The sequence below is a fragment of the Salmo salar genome, chromosome 03, assembly GCF_965601325.2.
Source record: "Salmo salar chromosome 03, fSalSal1, whole genome shotgun sequence".
In the NCBI taxonomy this organism is placed as follows: domain Eukaryota; kingdom Metazoa; phylum Chordata; class Actinopteri; order Salmoniformes; family Salmonidae; genus Salmo; species Salmo salar.
Window position 1 is genome coordinate 70739432 of NC_138293.1, and position 15955 is coordinate 70755386.

General features: G+C 40.7%; 1 protein-coding gene across 1 annotated transcript; it reads left to right on the plus strand.

Annotated features, from left to right (window-relative positions):
• The first annotated feature begins 10202 nt into the window (after positions 1-10202).
• On the plus strand, positions 10203-11798 carry LOC106601372 (forkhead box protein D2-like). The gene has a single exon (XM_014193549.3). It carries the CDS (start codon positions 10514-10516, stop codon positions 11474-11476), a length of 963 nt encoding a protein of 320 aa, XP_014049024.3. The 5' UTR covers positions 10203-10513; the 3' UTR covers positions 11477-11798.
• Positions 11799-15955: the final 4157 nt, after the last annotated feature.

The window sequence follows — 15955 nt, forward strand, 5'->3', positions numbered from 1 at the left end:
TCCAGCGATGGTCTGCGGTCCAGAGCCTCCAGCGATGGTCGGCGGTCCAGAACCTCCAGCGACGGTTGGCAGTCCAGAACCTCCAGTGACGGTCGGCGGTCCAGAGCTTCCACCGATGATGTCGGATTCGCAGGATGAGAGGGTTCGTCGTCCTGCACCAGAGCCACCTCCTATGCTGGCGGATAAGCAGGATGAGAGGGTTCTTCGTCCTGCACCAGAGCCGCCACCGACACTAGACACCCACCCTAATCCTCCCTTTTTTTTTCTTCAGGTTTTGCATTCGGAGTCCGCACCTTTGGGGGGGGGGGGTACTGTCACGTCCTGACCATAGAAAGCTTTTATTTTCTATGGTAGAGTAGGTCAGGGTGTGACAGGGGTTTTTTCTTGTTGTTATTTTCTATGTGGGGTTCTAGTTTATTTTTACTATGTTTAGGTCATTGGTGTGATTCCCAATTAGAGACAGCTGGTAATCGTTGTCTCTAGTTGGGGATCATACTTAAGTAGCTTGTTTTTCACTGGGGGGTTATGGGATATTGTTTATGTATAGTTGTATTATAGTCACGGTTCGTCTATTCTTTATTTGTTTTGTATTTTGCATTACGTTTCACTTCATAATAAATTATGTGGAACGCTACTCACGCTGCGCCTTGGTCTGATCATTTTTATGACGAATGTGACAGACCCAAAACAACGACGCCGAAAAGAGAGACTCGAAGGGGTCTTCTAGTCCAACTTAGGAGCCGCGCACACCACCAACCGCTTCCGAGTATATTACTCACTAATGTTCAGTCCCAGCATAACAAAGTAGACAAGATACTGTCGGAGTCGGTCCAGCCATCTGGATTCTCAGTTCATCGCGCCGACAGGAATAAACACCTCTCTGGGAAGAAGACGGGCGGGGGTGTATATTTCATGATTAACGGCTCATAGAGGAACTCAAGTCCTTTTGTTCACTGAACCTAGAATACCTTACAATCAAATTATCACAGCCGTGTATATCCCCCCTCAAGCCGATACCACGATGGCCCTCAAGGAACTTCGCTGGAGTTTATGCAAACTGGAAACCATATATCCTGAGTCTGCATTTATTGTAGCTGGAGATTTTAACAAAGCAAATTTGAGGAAAAGGCTACCTAAATTCTATCAGCATATCGACTGTAGTACTCACTCTGGAAAAACACTCGACCATTGTTATTCCAACTTCCGGGATTCATACAAGGCCCTCCCCTGCACTCCTTTCGGCAAATCTGACCACGACTCCATTTTTCTCCTCCCTTCCTATAGGCAGAAACTCAAACAGGAAGTACCCATGCTAAGGACTATTCAATGCTGGTCTGACCAATTGGAATCCACGCTTCAAGATTGTTTTCATCATGCGGACTGGGATATGTTCCGGGTAGCTTCCGAGAATAATTTTGACGTGTACACTGAGACGGTTAGTGATTTCATCAAGAAGTGTATAGGAGATGTTGTTCCCACTGTGACTATTAAAACCTACCCTAACCAGAAACCGTGTATAGATAGCAGCATTCGCACAAAACTGAAAGTGCGAACCACTTCATTTAACCATGGCAAGGTGACTGGGAATATGGCAGAATACAAACAGAGTAGTCATTCCCTCCGCAAGGCAATCAAACAGGCAAAACAGCAGTATAGAGACAAAGTGGAGTCTCAATTCATTAGCTTTCTTACAAGAGACGTATGTGGCAGGGTCTACAGACAATCACAGACTACAAAAGGAAAACCAGCCACGTCGCGGACAAAGACATCTTGCTTCAGGACAAGCTAAACACGTTCTTTGCCCACTTTGAGGATAACACAGTGCCACTGACGCGGCCAGCTACCAAGGACTGTGGGCTCTCCTTCTCTGTGGCCGACGTGAGTAAGACATTTAAACGTGTTATCCCTCACAAGACTGCCGACCCAGACGGCATCCCTAGCCGCATCCTTAGAGCATGCGCAGATCAGCTGGCTGGTGTGTTTACGGACATATTCAATCTCTCCCTATCCCAGCCTGCTGTCCCCACATGCTTCAAGATGGCCACCATTGTTCCTGTACCCAAGAATGCAAAGGTAACTGAACTAAATGACTATTGCCACGTAGCCCTCACTTCTGTCATCATGAAGTGCTTTGAGAGACTAGTCAATGATCCTATCACCTCCACCTTACCTGTCACCCTAGACCCACTTCAATTTGCTTACCGCCCCAATAGGTCCACAGACGTTGCAATCGCCATCACACTGCCCTATCCCATCTGGACAAGAGGAATACCTATGTAAGAATGCTGTTCATTGACTATAGCTCAGCATTCAACACCATAGTACCCTCCAAGCTCATCATTAAGCTTGAGGCCCTGGGTCTGATCCCCGCCCTGTGCAATTGGGTCCTGGACTTCCTGACGGGCCAACTCCAGGTGGTGAAGGTAGGAAACAATCTCTCCACTTTGCTGATCCTCAACACTGGGGCCCCACAAGGGTGCGTGCTCAGCCCCCTCCTGTACTCCCTGTTCACTCATGACTGAGTGGCCATGCATGTCTCCAACTCAATCATCAAGTTTTCAGACGACACAACAGTAGTAGGCTTGATTACCAACAATGACGAGACAGCATACAGGGAGGAGGTGAGGGCTCTGGGAGTGTGGTGTCAGGAAAATAACCTCATGGGTCATTTTAGCCCATGTATCGAACAGAGACTGTATGATAACAGTGTCAGAGCCGTAATGCCATCGTTTTATTATGTGGTCAGTCATGATTAATCTCAGAACTCTGGTAAATTAGAAAATAGATCAAGTGTAAACTCTGGGACAGCCAGTGCCTTCATTGATTACACTAGCATCGTCAGGCCTCAGCACATATACAGTTGAAGTCTGAAGTTTACATACACCTTAGCTAAATACATTTAAACTCAGTTTTTCACAATTCCTGACATTTAATCCTAGTAAAAATTCCCTGTATTAGGTCAGTTAGGATCACCACTTTGTTTTAAGAATGTGAAATGTCAGAATAATAGTAGAGAGAATGATTTATTTCAGCTTTCATTTCTTTCATCACATTCCCAGTGGGTCAGAAGTTTATATACACTCAATTATTATTTGGTAGCATTGCCTTTAAATTGTTTAACTTGGGTCAAATGTTTCAGGTAGCATTCCACAAGCTTCCCACAATAAGTTGGGTGCATTTTGGCCCATTCCTCCTGACAGAGCTGGTGTAACAGAGTCAGGTTTGTAGGCTTCCTTGCTCGCACACACTTTTTCAGTTTCAGATGGCCACTCCAATACCTTGACTTTGTTGTCCTTAAGCCATTTTCCCACAACTTTGGAAGTATGCTTGGGGTCATTGTCCATTTGGAAGACCCATTGTGACCAAGCTTTAACTTCCTGACTGATGTCTTAAGATGTTGCTTCAATATATCCACATAAGTTTCCATCCTCATGATGCCATCTATTTCGTGAAGTGTACCAGTCCCTCCTGCAGCAAAGCACCCCCGCAACATGATGCTGCCACCCCCGTTCTTCACGGTTGGAATGGTGTTCTTTGGCTTGCAAGCCTCCCCCTTTTTCCTCCAAACATAACGATGGTCATTATGGCCAAACAGTACTAATCTCGTTTCATCAGACCAGAGGACATTTCTCCAAAAAGTATGATCTTCATCCCCTTTTGCAGTTGCAAACCGTAGTCTGGCTTTTTTATGGCGGTTTTGGAACAGTGGCTTCTTCCTTGCTGAGCGGCCTTTCAGGTTATGTCGATATAGTACTCGTTTACTGTGGATATAGATACTTTTGTACCTGTTTCCTCCAGCATATTTACAAGGTCCTTTGCTGTTGTTCTGGGATTGATTTGCACTATTTGCACCAAAATATGTTCATCTCTAGGAGACAGAACGCGTCTCCTTCCTGAGCGGTATGACGGCTGCGTGGTCCCATGGTGTTTATACTTGCGTACTATTGTTTGAACAGATGAAAGTGGTACCAACAGACGTTTGGAAATTGCTCCCAAGGATGAACCAGACTTGTGGAGGTCTACAATTTTTCTTCTGAGGTCTTGGCTGATCTATTTTCATTTTCCCATGATGTCAAGCAAAGAGGCACTGAGTTTGAAGGTAGGCCTTGAAATACATTCACGGGTACACCTCCAATTGACTCAAATGATGTCAATAAGCCTATCAGAAGCTTCTAAAGCCATGACATCATTTTCTGGAATTTTCCAAGCTGTTTAAAGGAACAGTCAACTTAGTGTATGTAAACTTCTGACCCACTGGAATTGTGATACAGTGAATTATAAGTGAAATAAACAATTGTTGGAAAAATTACTTGGTGTCATGCACAAAGTAGATGTCCTAACCGACTTGCCAAAACTATAGTTTGTTAACAACAAATTTGTGGAGTGGTTGAAAAACGAGTTTCAACGACTCCAACCTAAGTGTATGTAAACTTCCGACTTCAAGTGTATCACTGTCAAACTGAAATGGTCCACCCACACAGACAGTGTGGTGAAGAAGGCGCAACAGCACCTCTTCAACCTCAGGAGGCTGAAGAAATTTGGCTTGTCACCTAAAACCCTTACAAACTTTTACAGATGCACAATTGAGAGCATCCTGTTGGGCTGTATCACTGCCTGGTACGGTAACTGCACCGCCCACAACTGCAGGGCTCTCCAGGACGAACTACCTGCCCTCCAGGACACCTACAGCACCCGATGTCACAGGAAGGCCAAAAAGATCTTCAAGGACAACAACCACCCGAACCACTGCCTGTTCACCCTGCTATCATCCAGAAGGTGAGGTCAGTACAGGTACATCAAAGCTGGTACCAAGAGACTGAAAAACAGCTTCTATCTCAAGGCCATCAGACTGTTAAATAGCCATCACTAGCACAGCGAGGCTGCTGTTTACATACACAGATTCAAAATCATTGGTCACTTTAATAATGCCACTTAAATAATGTTTACATACAGTACCTTGGATTACTCATCTCATATGTTTATACTGTATTCTATCTACTGTATCTTAGTCTATGCCGCTCTGACATTGCTCATCCATATATTTATATATTCTTAATTCCATTCCTTTACTTAGATTTGTGTGTATTTGGTCATTGTTGTGAAATTGTTACATATTACTTGTTAGATATTGCTGCACTGTCGGAACTAGAAGCACAAACATTTCGCTACACCCACAACAACTGCTAAACACGTGTATGTGACCAATACAATTTGATTTGATTTGAAAAGGTGTAAAACAAATCTAAATATATTTTATATTTGAGATTCTTCAATGTAGCCACCCTTTGCCTTGATGACAGCTTTGCACTCTATTGGCATTCTCTCAACCAGCTTCATGAGGTAGTCATCTGGAATGCATTTCAATTAACAGGTGTGCCTTTGTTAAAAGTTAATTTGAGGAATTTCTTTCCTTTTTAATGTGTTTGAGCCAATCAGTTGTGTTGTGTCAAGGTAGGGGTGGTATACAGAAGATAGCCCTATTTGGTAAAAGACCAAGTCCATTTTATGGCAAGAACAACTCAAATAAGCAAAGAGAAACGACAGTCCATCATTACTTTAAGACATGGTCAGTCAATCTGGAACATTTCAAGAATTAAAAAAAACCTTCAAGCGCTATGATGAAACTGGCTCTCATGAGGACCACCACAGGAAAGGAATACCAAGATTTACCTCTGCTGCAGAGGATAAGTTCATTAGAGTTACCAGCCTCAGAAATTCCAGGACAAATAAATGCTTCACAGAGTTCAAGTAATAGACACATCTCAACATTAACTATTCAGAAGAGACTGTGTGAATCAGTCCTTCATGATCTAATTGCTGCAAAGGAACCACTTCTAAAGGACACCAATAAGAAGAAGAGACTTGCTTGGGCCAAGAAACATGAGCAATGGACATTAGACCGGTGGAAATCTGTCCTTTGATCTGATGAGTCCAAATTTGAGATTTTTGGTTCCAACCGCCGTGTCTTTGTGAGATGTAGAATCGATGAACGGATGATCCCCGCATGTGTGGTTCCCACAGTGAAGCATGGAGGAGGAGGTGTGATGTTGTGGGGGTGTTTTGCTGGTGACACTATCAGTGATTTATTTAGAATTCAAGGCACACTTAACCAGCATGGCTACCACAGCATTCTGTAGCAATACGCCATCCCATCCGGTTTGCACTTAGTGGGAATATAATTTTTTTTCAACAGGACAATGACCCAACACACCTCCAGGCTGTGTAAGGGCTATTTGACCAAGTAGGAGAGTGATGGAGAGCTGCATCATATGGCCTGGCCTCCACATCCACCCGTCCTCAACCCAATTGAGATAGTTTGGGATGAGTTGGGCCGCAGAGTGAAGGAAAAGCAGCCAACAAGTGTTCAGAATATGTGGGAACGCCTTCAAGACTGTTGGAAAAGCATTCCAGGTGAAGCTGGTTGAGAGAATGCCAAGAGTGTGCAAAGCTGTCATCAAGGCAAAGGGTGGCTACTTTTGAAGAATCTCAAATGTCAAATATATTTAATTTGTTTAATACTTTTTTGGTTACTACATTATTCAATGTGTGTTATTGAATAGTTTTGATGTCTTCACTATTATTCTACAATGTGGAAAATAGTAAAAAATAAAGAAAAACCCTGGAATGAGTAGGTGTGTCCAAACTTTTGACTGGTACTATATATATATGCCTTGATGACAGCTTTGCACACTCTTGGCATTCTCTCAACCAGCTTAATCTGGAATGCTTTTCCAACAGTCTTGAAGGCGTTCCTAGTTATTATTATTGTTATTATTTTTGCTATTTTTATTGGTACAGGGGCCTACAAAAGGGTGGGGCAGGAAGTTGCCCATCCCTGCTCTAAGTGGTAATTGATGACGTCTTATGTTTTTGAATGTGATGGTGTGATTTTTCATTTATGCCACAAGATGGCGTCATGCTCGCTTTTGGAGAAACGTCTCTCTGAACACACTCAACATGACTAGATATTCTAAATTAGAAATTGCTTTTGGTCCTCTGTAGTTAACATGTGGTTTGACGTCGACTCCTTGGAAATGTGCTCCTTCATAGAGATGTAATATTTCTTTATTTGCCAAAAGCTATTTGAAACTGAAGGCATGGGGGGGGGGGTAAATGTAATAGCACACAAAAAGGCGATAGTGAAAACTCTTGTAAAGCAAAACGTACTGACCTGATGATTTATGAAATTCCAACCTCTTCTGGATCCCTCCTAAATGCAGAGACAGTGAGTCAAGCACACACACTCACTCATTCACAGAACAATACACATGCACACACTTCCCGTTATTTCGTTTCTTACATCACTATTGTTTGGCTCAGCAGTTCGTTAAATGTGGATGAGCTATTACTTCATGATAAACTAGCCTCTCACATTATGCCTGAGTCATTCAACACTGCACTGCCTAGGTTTTAAGTTGATAAAGCTGAATAGGTGTTTATGTGAAATTGACAGAAAACATCCTCAGTCTTTGAAGTGCTAGTCAATATTTCCTAATAAAAAGCATTTGTTAGTCTACATTTTTTGTTTTCAATTTGATCAGGCTTACACATTGAAGGGATATTTTGACAGAATTTTTTACAGAAATATGTAGACGAATGTCTGAAGAATAATAGTTTTAAATGATTTACTGTGTGCGTGTGTTTGTGAGTGAGAGAGAGAGAGAGGCTGGGGTCTGAAGAACAAATGAATGGAACGCCTATACTTCAAATTACTAAAAAGTTCCTCAGCAGATGAATTTAACTTGGGTTTAGCTCTATTTCTCGGTAGGACTAAGCTGCTTTAAATATAATTTACGATGTGATATGACGACGCAATACAACTTTTACGCGACAGCATCATCTTTTATGTCGCATCTAATAACAATATCCGATGGGGCGTTAACTTTCAATTGTTTCTTATAATGAATGAACTGTCATTTAGCCAATAGGCTATCTCAGTATAGGGCCTTTGTTGGTTTGATCATTTCCATCTCTGGTTTCTCAACGAGACATTTCAACGAGAAAAGAATAATGTTTCTCGTGCCAGCTATTGTCATATTAGCGCCATATCTGTGGAAATTCAGACGAATTTCTATTATTTTCCGTTTTTGTTATTGAAACCACACAACGCGTTTTTCCGCCACGGCATTGGACCTGTTTCCAATCTGAAGACATGCGTGATGAATTTGGCAAATCATCTGCAGCTTGTCGGTAACGTAGCCCACCCACACCAGCCCAGTCGCCCGCTGCCCTGGGGTATCAATAGGAAATGTGGAAATCCCAACAAAGGACTAAATCATTAAACATAAACAACCCAGGGCCTTCCAACAATACAAAAGTGCCCTCCGCTTCTGGCATTCCTTTTATGTATTGGCAAGTGCAAATCTATTACTTTCAGCATAATACCAGTTTATTCTCAGTTGGCTATTAGGCCTATATAAAAGGCAATTTAACGGTGTCATTACGGACTGTTATATGTTTAAAGGTGTGTGTTTTCAATTGAGTAGCAGGCCGATGGTTTCCTTGTTCATGAGAAATAAGCCATATCAATTACATTTTTTTCAGTGTATAATTTATGACATTATGACCGTCCTGTTACCTCTCGCTAAATAGGCTTCTCGTGGAGGAAAAATAATGTCAGCAAGCCCTTTACCTTAGCCAGATCTAGTCATATGCCTGTCACGAAATTACAAGTAGGCTAGCTGCTACATTTAATTGGCATAGTAGCCTAGTTTCAATATGCTCGAATATTATTCCTGTTGCTATTATAATAGCAGCATGTTATGAGCATAATTAGGCTACTATACATTTCTATAGGCTACATTTCCCTCTATAAATTGTAAAAGTTGCAAGGCGCCGAAAATACTCTATCTATATGGATAGACACCTTCTGAAGGTGACCTATAGGCCGACTGGTCCACCAATTGTTTTTGCCACTATAGGTATAGATAATGGAGTTGGCTCATACTTCTCTTCCGTCACTGCAAGTCCCCAATATCAACACAATTATTGTTAATCTTCACTCTCCTCTGATTTGTCTCACTTACCTTGGCTAAAACGAATAGGCCTACCACATTTATTTTTGATCGATCTAGATTGATTGATTTAATCTAGCCTTTAAATTATTGCAGAATTTTGAATGTGGGCCTCTGGCTGTAGTATATGAAGTGATATTTTCACAACCATTATGCCTTTATCCAAAGCACATCATTTCTTGAAAGAAGCATTAACCTAGTAAAAACGATTCCTCACTTTGATTTTATTAAACTTCATGTCAAACTTGGTATTTTCAACATTTCTAACTCAACACGCTTCCCTACATTATAGTTGTTTAGTCGATGCCATTTGTGCAAAATGTTAGAATTTATGCCTCGATCACACCTATAGAGTTTACGCAAAATGTACGCAGCATCATCTGGATATGTGTGCAACAAAAGTTCAACATTCACCATCTGCTACTGTTTCTGTCAAGCCGTCTATGCATACAATAAGATGCACATGTTCGATAAATCTAACATATGCACCACACAGAACGCACTGCAACTGCCTCTGTAACACAATGCTGCAAGGCAAACGCAGAGTTCCATTGGAAGGGAATGTACTTTTGGTGTACCAAAACACAATAAAGCTGTCGGTGTGATGGAGGCTTTAGGCAAATTTTTATTGTTTAGCCTTTCATTCATACTCATACTTCAATTCATACTCTCCTCCATGTTTTGCACATGGGCAAATGTTGCTAAAATAGTATAAGAAAAATGTTCGAAGCGCCCATAGTAGGGCGTTATTATTTATTCCGAAAAAAGCTTATACTGAGTTATCTTTGTTTTTGGCGCTTCACGAAATTACAATTATAGGCCATTTTGTTTTTGAAAATGTGTTATTGATATGGTGATAGTTCAGATGATCTAGGGCGGCTATATGTCTACTCCTACATATATTTGATATTTCGAATAGCCATCTACAAGTAGGCCTTGGTCTAATAGGATAACATATTATTTTCCCCCACCATATTGATATTATAGTTGTCACTTATTAAACGAATGGTAATTTACTGAATGGAATTTGAAATATGATGTTGATATTGGAGTGATGGGATGATGATAGTTAACGGGTGGTACTTTGGTACCGATTGCCTTGTTTCGATTGGCTAAGAGCTTCTCCTCGAGCATAACCATGACATCACAGTCACCTGATCCAATACGGTTACAGTTCCAACAGGAAACCAACGAGAGAGGATGCTGGACATCTTGGAAGACTCACCGCGCTTCATAACTTTCTCCCTTTTCTCCGTTGAAGACAAAAAGTTGTTCCATTTCATGTTTGTTTGGAGATAAAAAGGCTTTGGATTTTCTGAAGGATTGTTTTTTTCTCTTGAATAACTAACGTAAGAGGGGGCTGAGCGCACATATTTTAAGCTTTTTTTTTTTTTTGTGAATGGAGAGGGCAAAGCCTTGCGCGTGAGCATCTATCCCTTTCAAAGAACTGGCCCTTTCCCACCTGTTGGGGCAGGTGGTATTGGCTCTGCCCGTGGACTATGACATTGGACTTGGAGCCCATGGAAGATTTTGTTATTGACGTAGTAGGAGAGGGACTCAGGGATAACGGAGAGGAGCATCTCGTGTCCTTACCTTTGGAAGAGGCGAGAAGCGCAGAGCATGAACCTGACACTTTTTTGTCTTCGAGCGGGCAGGACGAGGATAGGGACGACTACTCACCTACGTCGAAGTGTCCTCCAGCAGCAAGTAAAAGCCCGGCGTCGGTAAAGCCTCCATACTCCTACATCGCTTTGATAACAATGGCCATATTACAAAGCCCCAAAAAGCGTCTTACCCTCAGCGAGATATGTGACTTTATCAGCCACGGCTTCGTTTATTATCGTGAGAAGTTCCCTGCCTGGCAGAATTCCATCAGACACAACCTTTCGCTCAATGACTGCTTTGTCAAAATGCCCCGGGAGCCTGGTAATCCAGGAAAGGGAAACTACTGGACTCTAGACCCCAATTCTTCGGACATGTTTGAGAATGGGAGCTTTCTGCGTCGAAGGAAGAGGTTCAAACGCCAGCATGTTCGTTTCGGGGTGCTCAAGGAGCAACCCCTTGAGCCCAGTGGCTTTCACAACTTTTATGGTACTTATGGACTTGGCACAGCGGGTCTTCAGCTACCCAGTTTGGAGATATATCCGTTCGGCTTCCATCACCATGCACACTCGTCATGCGCGCCCACCATCCCACCTGTTAGCTGCCTGCTACCGGCTTTGTCGAGCCTGTTTACCCGGAACTCTTTAGCTGCCAAGGCTTTTCTTCAATCACAGCAGCCTGTCACTATCGGGTCCTTCAATCCGAGCCGCTGTGCCACCTTTTCTTCCGCTTTGACCTCCAGCGCTCCATACGCGTCCCCTGCGCTGTTCCACTCCGCGGCGTCTCCACATCTCGTCAGTTTACATCAAGAATATCAGAAATTCCAAACTCAGCGCAGCACCTCTGACCAGGCTAAATGAGCAGTGCTTGTGAATATTTTAGTTGTGTTTCAGACTTAAAATTGTTTATTTGTATCTCAGGTGATAGAGATTTTTTAAGCTCTTGTGAAAAAAGGTATTTGGCAAATGGTAATTGGATGAACTTTCTTGTTGATCTAGGCCTATTTGAAAAGTTCTTAAGAATGCTGTAGATTTATGCCTTGCATTGATTACATTTTTCATAGCATCTTGCGTTTTTCTTTCTAAAGTATGAAATTACATTTGTCAATTGAAATGTAAATATTTAACTGACGAGTTTCCTTTTACATTCGGAAAGAAATAAAGGGAATTATTTAAAACAAAATATTTAACTCAGTCATTTTTCTTATAGGCCTTTGCTTCACTGACCTGTCAATGTTGGCACAATTGAAGATCTGTAATTGATGCCTTTAACAACTGATTATTGCATCGCGTATATGTTTAATCAATGGAAATATAGCTGCATTTAAAAAAAATCTATAGTAGGCCTAAATGCGCAGTGAATTTGATTGCATCTTTCAGCAGGAAAACCATTTAATTCATAATGTTGTTGATTGTGTAGATAATGTGTGGGTTAAATTATGTTCAAAACTTTTTACAAAATTAGGGTAATTTTAGTTTGGCTGGTTAGCATTTCTCTAATAATAAAATATTATTTTATTCAATTATATGATGTTTAGGCCTACATGTAAAAAATGTAAGCCTAATTAAGTCAAATACAATTCATAAAATAATTGTCACATTTTGACGGTATAGCTTTAAAAGTGTCTGAATCAAGTATCCTGGAATGTTATGACTACATGTTGAGGATTTTCTGATACTACAATTGAAACATTTAATTTTTGTTCGTATTTTTTTATGGCTACAATATAGGCCCTACTGCAATTATTTATATATTATGAAAATCTCTCAATGTGGTTGTTCTGCAGCATCTCGCTGTCGTTTGCCATTCATCACCAAAAACTGACGCTTAAACACATTGTAAATGAATGCTCTTTCTAAATTTGAAGTCTAGAAGTAACGGTCTGTGCAGCTGCGCAGCTTTCAGATTGTCAGTTGAGTTACACCACATCCATCCATTAGTTCAACATCCTATTATAATTGCCTGATTTTGCGTCATTCTCCACACAGCCTGCTCGTTCTCAAACCAAAAATTGATGTCAGATTATGAGGTAATTTCTAAACCCGCATTTGGTTGTCTCTCTCCAAAGCATTCCTTATAAGAATTTTTTATAGAAATGTTTTAATATGTTTGTATGGGAGATGTAGGTTGAGCATATAGCCTACTATTCAAAGAGGTATACCACAAACGAACCGTTGCCAGTTGAGGATTTATTCAAATGTGTTTAAATAGAAATCTACAAGACGCGATTTAACTCGGTTTTGCTAGAACCAGATTCGTGGAATATAGATATATTAGTCAGAAAATAAAAGCAATATTACATTGTAAGAATATTAAAGCCCTGAGAATTATGGATGTTTTAAAACAATATTTTAAAGTAATTAATAACAAATAGCTTTATAACTTGATAGATATCACAATCAAGTAAAATTGTGATACTGTATGTTATATATGTGTAAACATAAATGGAACAAAACATAAAAGGAATATAAAGGTTTCCTTGCCCTCTTAATATCGTTTGAAATATCTGGAGCCACATTGGAGATGATTCTAGTACTGTTTCAACCCAAAGTAACAGACATTTCTCATGGATTATAATGAAGATTGAGTATTTGAGACAGATTATTCATGTAAATGTTGAATTATATAATTAACCATATTATATATATTTTTTTAACGTCCTTGTTTAGATTTATTGTGTGTTTTCCTTTTACTTCTATGCCAGACCGTGCTGTGTTACACTGAAAATGACAGGAAGAAAATAATGTTAGGTTTCATGGGAGGAAAGTATTTATTTCATTCTATTCTAAGTCTAGATTAGATTGATGACTACTCTAAAGCTTTTGGAAAGGGCTGATGGATAGAAGTACAATATCCAATTCAGTCTAATGCCGTTTGGCACCCATTGAAGGAGTTAAATAAATAAAAAGATTGTTGCCTGATGGCGAATTGTTAAGTTGCTTGACTGAGAGAGAAATACACAATGATTTTCTTTGTGTGTCCCCGTTTGAATAAGGAATAAGTTTGATTCAGGAAATGTACAGACTCGCTCATAGTGGGTCATACTGTTAATCTGATCCTTTTTGTGGTCATATATTTTTCTGCACATAAAACACTAAATGTTTATTATTGCTATTGATAATCTTAAACAGTGTGGTGAAGTAGCCTTAATAGATACAGCATGAGATTCGTATCATCTGACAGTAAATATTTAGTGTTCGAATGATACTTATCTGCTTGAAAGAAAACTGAAAATACCACTAATGGGTCATTTTAGCCCATGTATCGAACAGTATGATAACAGTGTCAGAGCCGTAATGCCATCGTTTTATTATGTGGTCAGTCATGATTCATCTCAGAACTCTGGTAAATTAGAAAATAGATCAAGTGTAAACTCTGGGACAGCCAGTGCCTTCATTGATTACACTAGCATCGTCAGGCCTCAGCACATATACAGTTGAAGTATGAAGTTTAGATACACCTTAGCTAAATACATTTAAACTCAGTTTTTCACAATTCCTGACATTTAAACAAAGTAAAAATTCCCTCTCTTCGGTCAGTTATGATCACCACTTTATTTGAAGAATGTGAAATGTCAGAATAATAGTAGAGAGAATGATTTATTTCAGCTTTTATTTCTTTCATCACATTCCCAGTGGGTCAGAAGTTTACATACACTCAGTTAGTATTTGGTAGCATTGCCTTTAAATTGTTTAACTTGAGTCAAACATTTCGGATAGCCTTCCACAAGCTTCCCACAATAAGTTGGGTGAATTTTGGCCCATTCCTCCTGACAGAGCTGGTGTAACTGAGTCAGGTTTGTAGGCCTCCTTGCTCGCACACACTTTTTCAGTTCTGCCCATAAATTTGCTATTGGATTGAGGTCAGGGCTTTGTGATGGCCACTCCAATACCTTGACTTTGTTGTCCTTAAGCCATTTTGCCACAACTTTGGAAGTATGCTTGGGGTCATTGTCCATTTGGAAGACCCATTTGCAACCAAGCTTTAAATTCCTGACTGATGTCTTGAGATGCTGCTTCAATATATCCGCATAATTTTCCATCCTCATGATGCCATCTATTTTGTGAAGTGCACCAGTCCCTCCTGCAGCAAAGCACCCCCACAACATGATGCTGCCACCCCTGTGCTTCACGGGTGGGATGGTGTTCTTCGGCTTGCAAGCCTCCCCCTTTTTCCTCCAAACATAACGATGGTCATTATGGCCAAACAGTTCTATTTTTGTTTCATCAGACCAGAGGACATTTCTCCAAAAAGTACGATCTTTGTCCCCATGTGCAGTTGCAAACCGTAGTCTGACTTTTTTTATGGCGGTTTTGGAGCAATGGCTTCTTCCTCGCAGAGCGGCCTTTAAGGTTATGTCGATATAGGACTGGTTTTACTGTGTATATAGATACTTTTGTACCTGTTTCCTCCAGCATCTTCACAAGGTCCTTTGCCGTTGTTCTGGGATTGATTTGCACTTTTCGCACCAAAGTATGTTCATCACTAGGAGACAGAACGTGTCTCCTTCCTGAGCGGTATGACGGCTGCGTGGTCCCATGGTGTTTATACTTGCGTACTATTGTTTGTACAGATGAACGAGGTACATTCAGGCATTTGGAAATTGCTCCCAAGGATGAACTTGTGGACTTGTAGAGGTCTACAATTTTTTTTCTGAGGTAGGCCTTGAAATACATCCACAGGTACACCTCCAATTGACTCAAATTAGCCTATCAGAAGCTTCTAAAGCCATGACATCTTTTTGGGGAATTTTCCAAGCTGTCTAAAGGCACAGTCATCTTAGTGTATGTAAACTTCTGACCCACTGGAATTGTGATACAGTGAATTATAAGTGAAATAATCTGTCTGTAAACAATTGTTGGAAAAATTACTTGTGTCATGCACAAAGTAGATGTCCTAACCGACTTGCCAAAACTATAGTTTGTTTTAACAAGAAATGTGTGGAGTGGTTGAAAAATAAATGTTTAATGACTCCAACCTAAGTGTATGTAAACTTCCGACTTCAACTGTAGAAGCTGCAAATGCGCGCCTTTGAAACGTCTACATTTTAAACAGGCATTATGGTTGAGAGTCACTTTCCCTGGTCAGGTATGATACCTCAAAGTCAAGTGCTCGTCATGCGTCAGTCAATGGGTCTGTGTGAAAGCTTTGTAGATGATGCAGAAATCAATCCTCTTTTATCAAGAACAAATAGAGAAAGAGAAACAAACTATCAGAAAAGCAGAGGAGTGCTGTTGATTGACAGAGAGAGAAAGGAGTGACATTTATCTGCGGGGAAAGTCACTGCACCTGACAAAACAAGCAAGACAGAAACGGTGCATGTATGTCCTCTCGTATGT

Excerpts from the sequence above, each read along its gene's own strand:
- LOC106601372 (XM_014193549.3), top strand. The coding sequence starts at position 10,514 with ATGACATTGGACTTGGAGCCCATGGAAGATTTTGTTATTGACGTAGTA.